The sequence below is a fragment of the Ciconia boyciana genome, chromosome 1 (genome assembly GCF_034638445.1).
Source record: "Ciconia boyciana chromosome 1, ASM3463844v1, whole genome shotgun sequence".
NCBI lineage: Eukaryota > Metazoa > Chordata > Aves > Ciconiiformes > Ciconiidae > Ciconia > Ciconia boyciana.
In genome coordinates this window covers 172,022,492-172,035,473 of record NC_132934.1, presented here as the reverse complement: position 1 = coordinate 172,035,473, position 12,982 = coordinate 172,022,492, and the positions used below count along the sequence as shown (strand labels likewise).

General features: G+C 41.1%; 1 protein-coding gene across 2 annotated transcripts in view; it reads left to right on the top strand.

Moving 5' to 3' along the window:
* The first annotated feature begins 278 nt into the window (after positions 1-278).
* NDFIP2 (Nedd4 family interacting protein 2) overlaps positions 279-12,982 on the top strand; it is a 47,847-nt gene continuing 35,143 nt past the window's right edge. For both annotated transcript variants that reach the window (XM_072849993.1, XM_072849992.1), the window contains exon 1: positions 279-436. In XM_072849993.1, the coding sequence (XP_072706094.1) occupies positions 401-436 (36 nt within the window). In that variant the 5' untranslated portion in view covers positions 279-400. The remainder of the gene's footprint in view (positions 437-12,982) is intronic.

The following is a 12,982-nucleotide window of genomic DNA, read 5'->3' as shown; positions in this document are numbered from 1 at the left end:
CTCCCGCCGCCGCAGCCCGCCCCACCGCCCGGGCCGCGCCCGGCAGCAGCTGCGCGCATGCGCGCCCGGCAGCGTCGGGGTGTCGGGCTGCGGGGTCACGCGCGTCGCGGTGCGTCACGGGGAAGGGGCGGTGCCTCCCCCGCGCCCCGCCCCGCCCCGCCCCGCAGCCGTGCGCGCGGCCTGGCTCTGCCGGCTCCTCCCCCGGCGGGGGCGGTGCGCGGGAAGGCGGCGCCTGGGCCGGCTCCGCCGCCGGGGTGGGCGGGGGGCGGCCGCAGCGGGGGAGGGCCGGGGCGGTGGCGGCGGCGGCGGCTCCGGTCGAGCGGGCGGGGGAGAGGCCGAGGGACGCGGGGCTGGTCCGAGGAGCTGCGTTCGCGCCTGTGCGTGTCCGCGGACGGCCACGATGGATCACCACCAGCCCGCCAGCCGCTACCGAGTGGTGAGTGCGGCGGCCCCGCTCGCCTGCCCCCGCCTCCTCGGGTCGTGGCGGTGCGGGGGAGGGGGCGGCCGGGGCGCCCTTCCCCCCACCCCACGGTTCTCGGCTCCCACGCGCGGGGGTCTGGCTGGGACCCCCTGGCGCTTCTCCAGCGCCGGTGCCGGCCCGACCGCGGCCCCGTCCCCTCCCTTGCCCCGGCGGCGGCGGAGCTCTGACAGCCGGGCCTTCCCCGGGCGGCGCGGCCCCTGCGGGAGCTCCCCCCCACCCCCCGGCGGCCCTGCCGCCCGGCCTCTGAGGGGGCGGCTGGCCGGCCTCGGCCGCGCTGCCGGCCTGCACGGGAAACCGCCTTTGCCCGTTCCCCTTTCCCTCCCTTCGGCTCCCCCTCGGCGGCTGGTGGCAGTCTGGGGGCGGTGGGTTTTCCCGAGTGCGTCCGCCGCCGGTGAGGGGGTGGCGGGCCTCTCCGGAGAGCGTAGTCGAAGCGGGACAGCGGTTCCCGCCTGCCTCGCTGCGGAGGTAGGGAAGGGGTCGGGTTAGTTATCTCTGGCTAGTGCGTGTCTGGGAGTGAAGCGGCGTTTCTGCTCTGAAACCTTCTTATTTTTAATAGTCCGTAGCTGTCTGGCACAGGGACAGAGTGTGGTTTGTGTACGCCTGTTGTCATCTTTAAGCCGGTGTGTGCAGACACACACACGTGTACGCTGGCTTACTGAAGATGCGATGCAGGGCACTGTAAAACGCAGAAGGCTGACCTTCAGTAAGCCCATGCGTGTGCGTGTGTGCGCACGCACAGACACACACGAGCACCCTCGCTGAAGACGCTCAGTCTTCAGCACTTTTCAGTTCATCGAGTCCAATTTAAATGTCCGTTCTTTCCTTCCTAAACTTCACTACAGAAATAATCATTTAGGATGCAAAGGTTTTCTTCCTGCCCGAATTGAGTGTGCTGCTTGTTTCTCACAGTCGTTAGTTTAATGTTAGTTGTATTAATCTTGCAGTCATTAGCTTAATGTCAATTATACTCAAAATACACAAGCTGATTATTGGTTGCAAAAATTACTTGGGTACAGTCAGTCTCCTCAAATTTTGTCCTTCCGTTCCTTGTACTTCATGGCTTTGCTATGTATGTAAGGTTGTTCTATAGAAGTCTGAAACCTTTGCTACTGTCTGGAATTCAAATTTCTACTGCAATCTTCTAGCTAAATCCTGAATTATTTGTCTTATTGTTTGTGTTTTGCAGCTTGAGCAGTGAAAGCAATGTCTACAGAAGTAATCACGTTTACTTCTGTCCATATGTAGAACTAAATGCTGATACTTATATTCAGATTGTTCCTAGGTTATGATAGTTCTTAGGTTTAAAAAAAGTAATACAAAACCCCCTGTAATAGGTTTTGAATATTTATTTTTGTAGTCTTACAGCATGGGAAATTTCTGTATGCTCTTGGATGATTGAGATTGTCATATAGGTGATGAACCCATCTAGCACCCTGCGACTTCTTAGGAGTGACGTACACCTTTAGGATGCTAGTAGGTCACCAAGTGCTTTATGGGTCCCTGCTTTCCAGCACAGTTCTGTTCCTGCGCCACGCTATCATAACCTGGAATCAGCAGAAGTCCTAAAGTCATTCCTTCTTCTTCGCAATGGAGAACGAAAATGCTGGCAGAGCATTTTCTTAAGAGCCTGCAAACACTGTCCTCCCTGAGGCCTGAAGTAACCTGGGTATGTTTTGAAAGGCCTTAAAAGTATATGCTGTTAAAGTTCAGACAAATATAAGGGAAATTTTATTTCCATTACTCAAAGGAGTAGAAAAAAACATGGTAAGATAGAACGAAGAGACAGTTTGCCTCCATAATATTTTTATGTTACGTTTGATTAGGAATTTCCAGCAATGGTGCTGGTGCCCAACTTTGGGTAAATGCTCTTTGGTGCAGCCTTCCAAAAGGGCTAATCTTAGTATTTGACAGCAGGAGTTGGCCTAGTCAGTTCCCTGTGTATATTAAACTTTGTGGTCAATTTGTGTCACTGAGTTTTGTTACGGAAGTGTTCTCTGAAGCCATCGTAATTACAGAACATTAAGTTCAATTGAATTTGTTGTCAGTCGCAATGAAAGGGCTATCTTAATCTCTGGTGTCCTCCAGAGTTTAAAATACGACCTTTGGTGATTACGGTCCCATAGGAAAGAGTGTGTTGTTTTATCTTCTCTCTGTTATATCTGACTGCTAGACATTGAGATTTTTCTAATGTTATTTACTTACTGTGTTGGGTCAGAGAATGGAAGGAACAAGGCAATTGCAGGTATACTTAATTAGCACCTGATTATTCAAGCATGTGATCTTAAGTGTTATGATGTATTTGCTTACATAATGGCTATGATAGGAAGTTAGCAATAAATTATTGCAGATTGTATGGTTGTATCCTAATTTTTAAGGACAAAATATAGAAGAAAAATATGACTTAACGGGGCTAATGTCGCATTAGTTCTGTGAACATCCCAATCCCTAGTGCTAAGCTTATGAAATCTGACAAGTTCTGCTATGCTCACTGTATGTGTTCTTGTTTTTTTTTTTTTTTTCCATGAATAATAGCAAACACTTTTTTTCAATTGTACCATTCTGCCTTTACTTCTAACTGATCTGTTTTGCTCTATTCAGGGCAAGTTCTCTTCTAAATAGAAAGAATTACAGGCGTACATTATTATTGAAAGAATTACTGACTTGCATTTCTGTTCCTGGCAGTGACAACAGCACTTCAGTGAAATTGAAGGAGCTATCTCACTGCTGCCTCTTTTTATTTGTGGTTTCTTCAAGTAAGTTAAACTAAAAGACTTTAAGAATGGCAGGCAATTTAGTTTTGAGCTTTAGCACAACAAGCCAGTTTTATGACTTCTTATGAAACAGAAAATGTCTGATCATAAAGCTAACCCTCAGCTTCTTTTGTTTTTTATCTGTCAGAGCTAGCACTGAAGCTTCATTCTGCATCTTATTCTTTCTTGTGCATCTGCGTTTTATTTCAAAAGCAGTTTAAAAATGTTCAAACCAGGCAACTGTTAGAAAGCTGGTACTTGGAATTGCAGCAAAGTAAGTGTTGTGAGCAAAGAGCAGGCGGTACATCAGCATTACGTAACCATCTGCCGCGGGCATGTGTGATTTGTATTGCTTTCTGCCCCTCCTTTTTTGTCCTCTCTTCATAGGGCAAAAAGACAACTAATTGATGGGTAAGAATTTGTCATGCTTCCCTGCAGGAATATGACATCAGAAGTAAATTAGCCAACCTTTGTTGTCTTGCTTTACTTTCTTTTTTTTTTCCTTAGTTACTTGCATGCTGCAATCCTGTTGGTAAACATGTCTTAAATTTTACATTCATTACAGGTATAGTCAGTTCAGTTGTGTCATTTCCTTACTGTTGTATTTTCGTCTTTTTCTTCCCCTATTCTGGTTGTTATTGGATAAGAGGACTGAGGCATCAACTTTAGGAAAATTATAATAAAAATTCTTTAGTCATCGTTCTCCTGATTCTTTTTACCTTCTAGCTCTTTGTCATCTGGCCTTAATTTGTGCATTACTCTCTTGTCTGAAATGTCTGCTCCTAGTCTAGCTTGTTTGCAGAAAAAGTGATTTGAATGATGCTTTGTGAATCTATACTGAAACAAAGAAAAAGTGCAGCTGTTTTCTGCAGTGCATAAAACTGGGTGAGCAACTAAGTATTAAAGCTTTGGTTTGCCTTTTTTTTTCTGTGAAATGCGATTTTCCGGATAACCGAGTCATGAGGGAAGATTTCATGTGCATATGAGTGATTTAGGCACGGAAATCCCATTGAAGGCTGCAGGGCTTACATGCTGAACTGTGTAAGAATTATAATCAACTCACCACTCCCCCAGTCTTTCTTGATTAAAGCTTTGGGCTATCAATCTGGGTTCAGGTGGTCATCAGTCTTTGACTTATGGGGTGGTCAGAGCTAGATAGGTAAGGGATAAAATGGGTAGGTAGCAAACTGGGACAGATGGAGCCAAAGGCAGCAGTCCACATGGATGCCAGTTAAACTGTCACTGAATCTGCTGTGCCACTGTAGCACCTAGGTTTGGTGGGGTTTGTAAGTGATGTGTGGTGCAAGACTTCGAGACTGCAGCCCACTATTGTACAGCACTATACAGGGATAAAGAAATTGTGATTTTTTTAAAAGGTGTGTGAATCTTGTATAAATGTAAGTTGTGTGTGCTTTTTCAGAAACAGGGTTAAGAGATGAAAATTGCTACTGTAAACTCTTTATTCCAATCCATTTGCCTGAATAATGCTAGGTGTTGTGAATAGTTTTACAATTATCTTGGATAAGGCTTAATTTTCTGTATCTCTTAACTCCATTGTTGTTGACTCTTTACTCTCACAAAGTTATCTGGTTAAAAACCTTAATCAAAGTCAAGTTGTCTTTGTAGGTCTCAGACACATGAAAGTCAACCTACACAGGAAATGTGCACAAAGAAAAATATCTTCTTCCTTTCTTTTCATGGGACTGAGCCTAATAGTGATTGGCAAATAAAACCCCAAATATTGTTTATTCTTCACCATTGATGTAAGACCCCTAGCTTATATCTAGCATATTTTCTATAGTATTTGTTGTCTTTGGAGAACTCTTACGTAATTGGTGTTACTGAACAGATTGAGGCTAGCTTACGTTAGGGAAATTCTGCTGCTTTCCACAGTTCTGGTGGTGAAGTCATAACTGGAAGATAAAATACTGCATATAGGGGACTATGTTTATAGTACTGAAAAACATTGAGTAAAGGTGCATTAAGTGGTAAGTGTTACTGTTGCTTGCTTGTGACAGTTGCACTGATAGTTTTAGTGATCCGAACCTCTTAATCATTGAAGATAAAATTTTTCAGCGCACTGGCTTTTTGTACGTGAAACACCTAGCACAGACCTTTAACAATTTAGAAGGGCAAATGAGGATCTTCTGAAATATGAGGTAAATGACACTTTGAAACAATGGGCTGTCCTTGCATCTTAATTGTTTTTTTGAATTTGATAATGAACAGTTTAAATTTTGAATTTATTTCTGTAACATTTTTACCTGTGACAAATTTGTCTATTAAATGTAGTGGGCTTTCTCTTGAAAGAATAGCTTTATTTTTTTATGAACCATTTTCCCTATTTTTTATGAAGAATCCTGCCACAAATGAAGAAGAAAAAGTATAAATGTTGAGGTATGTTTGCAGATACAGTAGTGATGCAGTTAATACATAAAAAGTAATACATTTTACATTTTTTTCACTTTTTAGTTAAGTTTTTAAGTACTTTCATATGAACAAGGAAATAAACCTCCTATCTCTTTGTGTGTTCCTCCCAAATCAAGGTGATGAGGTATGAGACAGGTACAATCCTTTCTGTCTGTTCCCCTTTGTAAATTTAAAGCAGCGTGGTCTAACTTTGTGTGTTGCCATCACTGTCTGGTTTTTGGATCTGTCTTTTGGAGGGCCACAGGTACAACACCCAGCTCTGCAACTGATTCACAGGAAGAAACGCTGGCTCGCTGGTACAACAGGAGTTACAGTGGTTACAGTAGCTTTCTGGTTCTTTATGTGGGCACAGGTTGTGGCATGTGGGCAGTTTCATTTCTTTTTGGCATGGCCACAGAGGGAGATGAGGTGGTTTTTATCAGCCCTGCACACAAATTGGTTTAATTATACGGGGCACCGGTTTTACTGTGCTGAACAAAATAAAATGAGTAGTAAAAACCAGCAAGACGTACCTGGGTTGTTCCACTCGGGTTTTTCTTCAAAGGTCCTTGTTGAGTCTGCACGAGAGTACTGCAGGAGGAGAGGGTAGGAGCAGGGCTGGGCCTTTCTGGTGGCAGCAAGCTGTTGGTGTGGCTGAGCCTATCTTGCGAAACTCTGGATTTTTAGGTTCTTGAAAGACACACAAAACCAAAGGAAAGATATACTGGATCTGAGCAGTGACACTAAGTCATGCTCAGTGTAAATGTAAAAGGACAGCTTCAGGCTGTGGCATGCCACATTTAGTAAGTTTTCTAATCCTATTAAAAAAAGGCAGAAGTTCAGTAACAGGAATAAAATGTGTTCAAATAGTAGCTTTCTTAGCAGAAGTCAGTTGTGATGTGGCCAAGTTAGATGTTCTTTTCATGCTACTTTAAAAAAGAGAAACTCTAAGCACTCTCTCAGCTCGTTTGTATCTGAAAAATGTGGTAGGAACCACATCAGTATAATCTCAGAAATCAAGTGCTACGTTAATACAAAATGTTAGTAGCAGTCTTCTAGATGGGGAAAATGAGGTACTTTTGACAAATGGCTAATTCTAGGCTGATTTTGAAACGTTCTTCCTGGTGACAGTGTTGACAAAACGAGGGAGATGTGGCAACTGGTAATGTCATCACACCTAACTTTGTGAGACCTCCGTGCTCAGTTTACAGTCATAGATTTGAATGTTGTGTTGAGTTTCATAGCCTCAAACCTCCTTCTAGGCTTAGGTGCATCAGCTACTTTGGAAAGGGGAATGAACAAATGGATGTATACTAGTGCACCCACATTAGGCAAGCCATTTTCAAACGGAGAAGAAAAGTAATCCTAAAAGATTATGAGTGTAAAAAAAAAAAAAAAATTGGCAACTTGTTAGGTCGGAGAGGCACTGCCAACTCTTCCTACTGAGACTGAGCTATTGCACAGCCAAGGCTGTGGGTTTGAGCTGCCTCAGGCTTAGGTCTCCCACTTCCTGGACAAGTACTGTCACAGCTAGCTGATTTTAGTAAATGGGCACCCCCTTCGCCAGCTGTGTTTTTAATGAAAATGACTAACTGCTTCTGTTTTGTGCTGAAGAGGAAAAGTTATTAACAAGAGGAGGCTTACAGTATCAGTTATCTCCTTTTTGCAGAAAGTAAGGGGGTTTGGCTTTTTGTAAAGCAGCACAAAAGTAGCACATTTCAGACTTGCACAACCGGGCCTCACAGCACATGTCAGGATGCGGATGCCTTACGGTTTTGAGATTTACAGTGAAAGTGGAAAATATATTTCCATTTTAACATTTAAGTGTTTATTCCACCTAAGCATTGTTTCCATGATCGTAGGCTAAGATTAGCCTAAAACTGATACAGTCTAATTTACTCCTAGATCACTCTGTAGCCAAAACATTAGATGTTGAGTCACCCCCCAACCCCATCCCTGGCTGTGCCCCCTCCCACTGTGTTTGGAATGGACAGAATGATTTAGAAAACAAGCCTCCAAACTCTGAGTGGTGTAGACACAACAAAATCTGGTCAATAATCTGTATATTACTTTATTTCTGTTTGTAATCCCATTTTTTCTTTTTCTCGAGTTACTGTTCAAGGTGTTTGGCAGAAATTTGTCATCTTCCTTCTTGTAAAACGTGGCTTTCCAGTAAAAAGATTGAAGAAAAATTTTGGTCTCTAGCTATTGTATGGTACCTTAACACATTCACAAACATAGTTTGTCCATTTCAGCTTTGAACAGTATTTTACCTTTTGACAGTAATCCTATTAATGTTGACTGATTATTGTTGTAGGAGAGGTCAGAATCATGTCCTTGGTAAAGGTGTATGTATAGCTTGAATTATTGAACGTGTTTTTGCTTTTCCCTGATTAATCTGAAAAGGTTATGTAGAACAGCCTTGAGAAGTTATTGACAAGAGGGTGCTTACAGTGTCAGTTACCTCCTTATCGCAGAAAGTAAGGGGTTTGGGGTTTTTTTTGCAAAGTAGCACAAGCTCATGTTTAAGCATTGCTTTGGTAATGGTTAGTGTAGTTAACACTTGTCATCTTTGATGAGTCAGTGATGCCTTTGGTAAAGCATGAGACAATTGTGATAAGAGTCCTGGGTGATACTGAGGCCAATTGTCCATTTGGATTATGGTATTTTGAATCAATTGTCATATTTTGGAATTTAAGGGAAACAGTACTTAAGGTATTTTTAAGGAATGTTCTGAAGCATTAAGACTCTTAATTGAAACTCCAGAGTTGTGGTCACAAAACTGACTTGCATTAAATGCATAGAATAAATTATTAGGAAAAAGACTTGCATAAGCTGTTTACTCTTAAAAACCTGTTCCAAATTCTAGAATGAGAGTCCATAATTTGAAAAAATGAGCAGGCTGCTAAACCCTGCAGTGCTGGGCCACAGCTGATGATGAGCGGTGTGGCCCGTGTTCCTTTCTCATGTACCTCAATGTCTGCTACTTTTTTTTTTTAAATACTCCCTATGGTTTACAGATAGCACTAGTTTGGTCATCTTCTACTCTCCTCTGAAGAGCTGAGCTTCCTAGACTGCTGCTTTTTTGTTGTTTTTGTTTAGCTGCCTCATAATCAAAAAACCCTGACCTGCTGGAAAGTGCCTGCCTCTAGATGTATGCATCATCTATCTAGCAACTGAGACATCGAGAGAATTGTCCTTTGGGCCACATATTTTGTAGGCTTCCTTTAAAATGCTTAGTCAACACTCTTAGCGCTAACAGTAGGGTTGAAAAAACTCGATACCATCTGTTGAGACATAAAAATACATTCTTTAAAGAAAGGACCTTTAATGCTCATTGTTGTGTGAGTTGTGTTTGTCTTTGCTACTAAACTTTATTAAAGCTGTGAGTCCCATAGTGGATGGAAGAGAAAGAAGACCACAAATCAAAATGAGTATCTTTTCAGTAGAGCCTGTTCTTCTGCATGCAATGCACAAAAAGTGCGTTCAGCTGGTGTTGTGTATGTGTGTGGGTTTTTTAAGGTGTTGAAATTTGTCTGTATTATCTCTCTAATGATTTGATTTACTGATATCTTAAATTGAAGAGCTTGAGTACTCCATTTTCCAGTTACTAAGAAAATGAGATATGCTGAAAATGTCAGGCACAGTTGACCCTCTAATAAGAATAAAGAGGGTTTGCTCTTATTGATTAATAATATCCTCTGATTTATTTATTATTTAATGAATTATTTCATTTTGGGCTAACCAGTACTGTAGAGTAAGAAACTGTTCCTGCTTGACTAGCTTTATTCAAATACACAAGCAATAAAACCTTTGTGTGTTCAATAAAGTTGAGACATTTGAAGTTTTTCTTAGAGTTTTACTGCAGAATTTTTGAGGACGCTTACTTACCTGTGATATAGGAGACACAAACTCGAGTCACTTTTTCCCTGCCTGTCTCAAATCAGGAACTTAAGGTGAAACTGTATGCTCCTTCTGCAGTTCAGTTACCATGATAGTTCTCCAGGAGAAAACTCTTTTTCTTTATCCCTCTTCCTGTAAAATGAATTTGCCATTTTTAGCATCTTCCTGCATTGTCTTCATTAGGAAGCATTGTGCATGAACTGTCCTACTGTACGTGGGCTTTTAAGTGAAAAGTGCATAATATATTTAGAGAAATACTCAGCTTTTTCAATCAACATTGAATTTTTCAGCCCAGATGAATGTAGGCTAAAATGGAAGCTGGAACTAACTGTTGAATATTGAGTTTGCTCTTGGTGACAGCCCTGTCCTTTTCCTAATTTTACAGGCTTTCCTATTTCCTGTACTTTTACAATTTACATGTTTTCTGTGTTCTGTGCGACTTTAGAGTGACTGGGATCTACTTTCTGTACTGATTCTATAAAGCTGCTGGTAAGTAAAGACATGACCTTTCGACTGGCAATTCTTGGAGCTGTCGCTGATGGTCTGCTGAAGCTGTTGGTTAGTGGCAGCTGCCAACAAATCCTGATAAAACATTGTCTGTCGTCAGGGAAGATACTGAGAATGAACAGGAGGCATTATTGTATGAAACCTGGGACCTGCCCGTATGTTGGGTACCATACGCAGTTTTTGTTTCTCACAAGAGGAGCTACAGAAGGTAAAGGGAAGCAGCCTCCTTAAAAGTGGCGTCTGAAATGGGTGGTGGCAGTTGGAAATGATCAACATTTACAGAGTCACCAAGGCAGTGGACAAAGCGGTTGCGGAGCTGGTATTCACCAAATTGTGCAATATTAAAACTGGAGAGCACTCACTGAAATTTGGTTTGAATCACAGAAAAGACAAGGAGAAGAAAACATACACAGTTTGTTAATATACAAGATCATTGAGGCAAATAGTACTAGCAGATTCAGGAATACAAATTCACACACATCAAATCCATAACAGATTCAAATGGAATAGGCAGAGATGTACATTTTACCAGCCATGATATAACGGCTGTGAATGTTGGGGGAGTCTGAGGAAAGTGAATGGCAAATAAGTGACTAAGGCTTGCGTGCTGTCTGTGTATCTCCTGATGATTGTGCTGGAGATGGAACACTTCCTTAGACTGACCGCTGGTCTCAATAACATGCTTCTGTTTTATTAATGGTTCTGTGTTATACACTCTTACTTCTAACTAGAAAGTCTTCAAGGAAGAGAACCTTATTTTGTACTTTGTTTATAGAATTTAAACCAGTTCCTCAAGCTGTTCTCGAGTTACCATTTGACAAACAGAAGGCTACATGGTATATGGTAATCTTTTTAGTAACTTGTAAATTCTAGAGTAACTCAGAGTTGCAGTATTTCATAGTATACAAGCTCTAGAGTAAGCTTTTTACCAACTTTTTTTCTAGAAATATTTTTGTACTCGTGCTTGAAGATTTGAAAAATGTTGGTGCCAGCCATAGTCTTTATTAGTATTAGAGACTTCAGGTTTTTGTTGACAAATTTCACAATTAATTTCTGTAACCTTGAAATAGGAAAAACTCTTGAAAACTATGCTTGATTTATAATTTTACAATAAATATGAAGCATATATCTGTTTGGATCATATCAAAATTCCAGTATTCAGAATTATTAGTGAATAATCCCTTAGTAGAGAAGAAACCTAAAAAAATAAGTGGAGAGAAATGGATGTGTATTAAAGGATAACTCTACACTCCTGGTAGCGTTAGCCTCAGAATATTTACTTTTCTAAAAGAGTTCTCATAGTAACACATGGTATGTTACTGTCCTTTAACAATAGCTCCACTTTTGCTGTTAATGTGGGGGATGGGAAGGAATAGATATCTTAGAAGCCATAGGGAATGAATGCAAATGTGTATGTTGTGCTGTTTAAATGTGTAATTATTTGTTTAAATCTGGATTATAATCCATGAAAAATGAAAGAACAAGTGAAATGTTATATGTAAAGTAGCCATTAGGATGGAGAGATATATATCTGTGTAAATCTATCTAAACACACATTATATAGATATAATTTTTTTATTTCATTTTTTTCCTTCACAAAGTCCTGATCACCATTGTTGTTTAGTTTTTGTTTTTTTCTGACATGCTTATAAGCTTCTTTTTTAAAAAAAAAAAAACAACAAACCTTTGAAAAATCCAGTAGGTTAAAGATCCCTAGTTAAAGAGAACTGTCTAAAATGATTTAACTATCACTTAAGTGAAGTGCATGTAAAACACTTTCAATCGCTATGGATCACTTTATTTTTACATGAGGAGTCTTACTTTGGCAGAAAAGCCATTCTGTTGCAACATATTTTTCAACAACATTCAGTATAAATCTCTTTGGATTCTTTTCGGTAGAAGTTTGCTTCCAGAGGTTGTGGGTTTCCATGGTACCTAATGCTTATTTAGCAGACACACTTGGTATTTCTACACAGCTGTGGAACGGCAGCAATGGACTTCTGTTCTGCTTTCCTGCTTCTAGTGCAGATTTTACACCTTTGACCTTCTAACATATTGACTGCTGTTGAAAACTTTCTGCAGAGATGCATCAAGGGAAAAAAAAAAATACCCACTCTACTGTCATGAAGGGCTATTGCTACATCTGGGTGTGTGATTGTTGATGCTTGCGAAGTGATGGGATGGTGGGGAAGAAAAATGATGTGGGTCTGTTCTGTGCAGTCGGGAATTCTGATCAAATTTGATCAGTTAGTTTTAAATACATAAAAGCAAAAAGTAGATGAAAGTTGTTGGACTTCTGTGTTTTACTGGAATGTACTGAAGTGCCTTACAAGCTTAATTGCTTAGTACTTCAGTAGAATGTTTATTAAACTGAAGGCTCCCCAGTCTCTAGAGGCTGATGGTTCTCTGGAGTGTTGTGGCTGGGGCCAGGACTGTGTTTCAGGAGAGACTGTGTTTGGTGCTGAACTGCAAATAGCTGCCTTCCTACTAGCTGGGAAGTTAACAATCTGGTCTGCATGGGTTCGTGGCAAGTTGGTGTTACAACAGGAATTTGGTTGTTACAACAGGCAGGATGTTGTTGTAAACTACCTTATTGGTAGAGGATAAAAACTGATACTGCGGAGAAGGCTAGTAAGCTAAAATACAATGTGGTGTTTGTTTGTTTTTTTTTTCCCTCAAGAATTCTTGTATTTTACAAAATTGTGACATATTTCTTTCAAAGGCCATTGTGGATATGTGTTGTTCCTGATAAACAAGAAAATTAAAACATTTATTTTGCAGAAGGTTTTATTTATCTCTTCTGCTCTTATAATTCTTATCTAAGTGTAATTACAGATTATTGGTTTTAGTTTTGATTGTTCAGTGGCTACTAGTGACCTAAATTAGGGCTGATTGATCTTAGCACTTGAATGGCATTTATGGGTTAATGGTA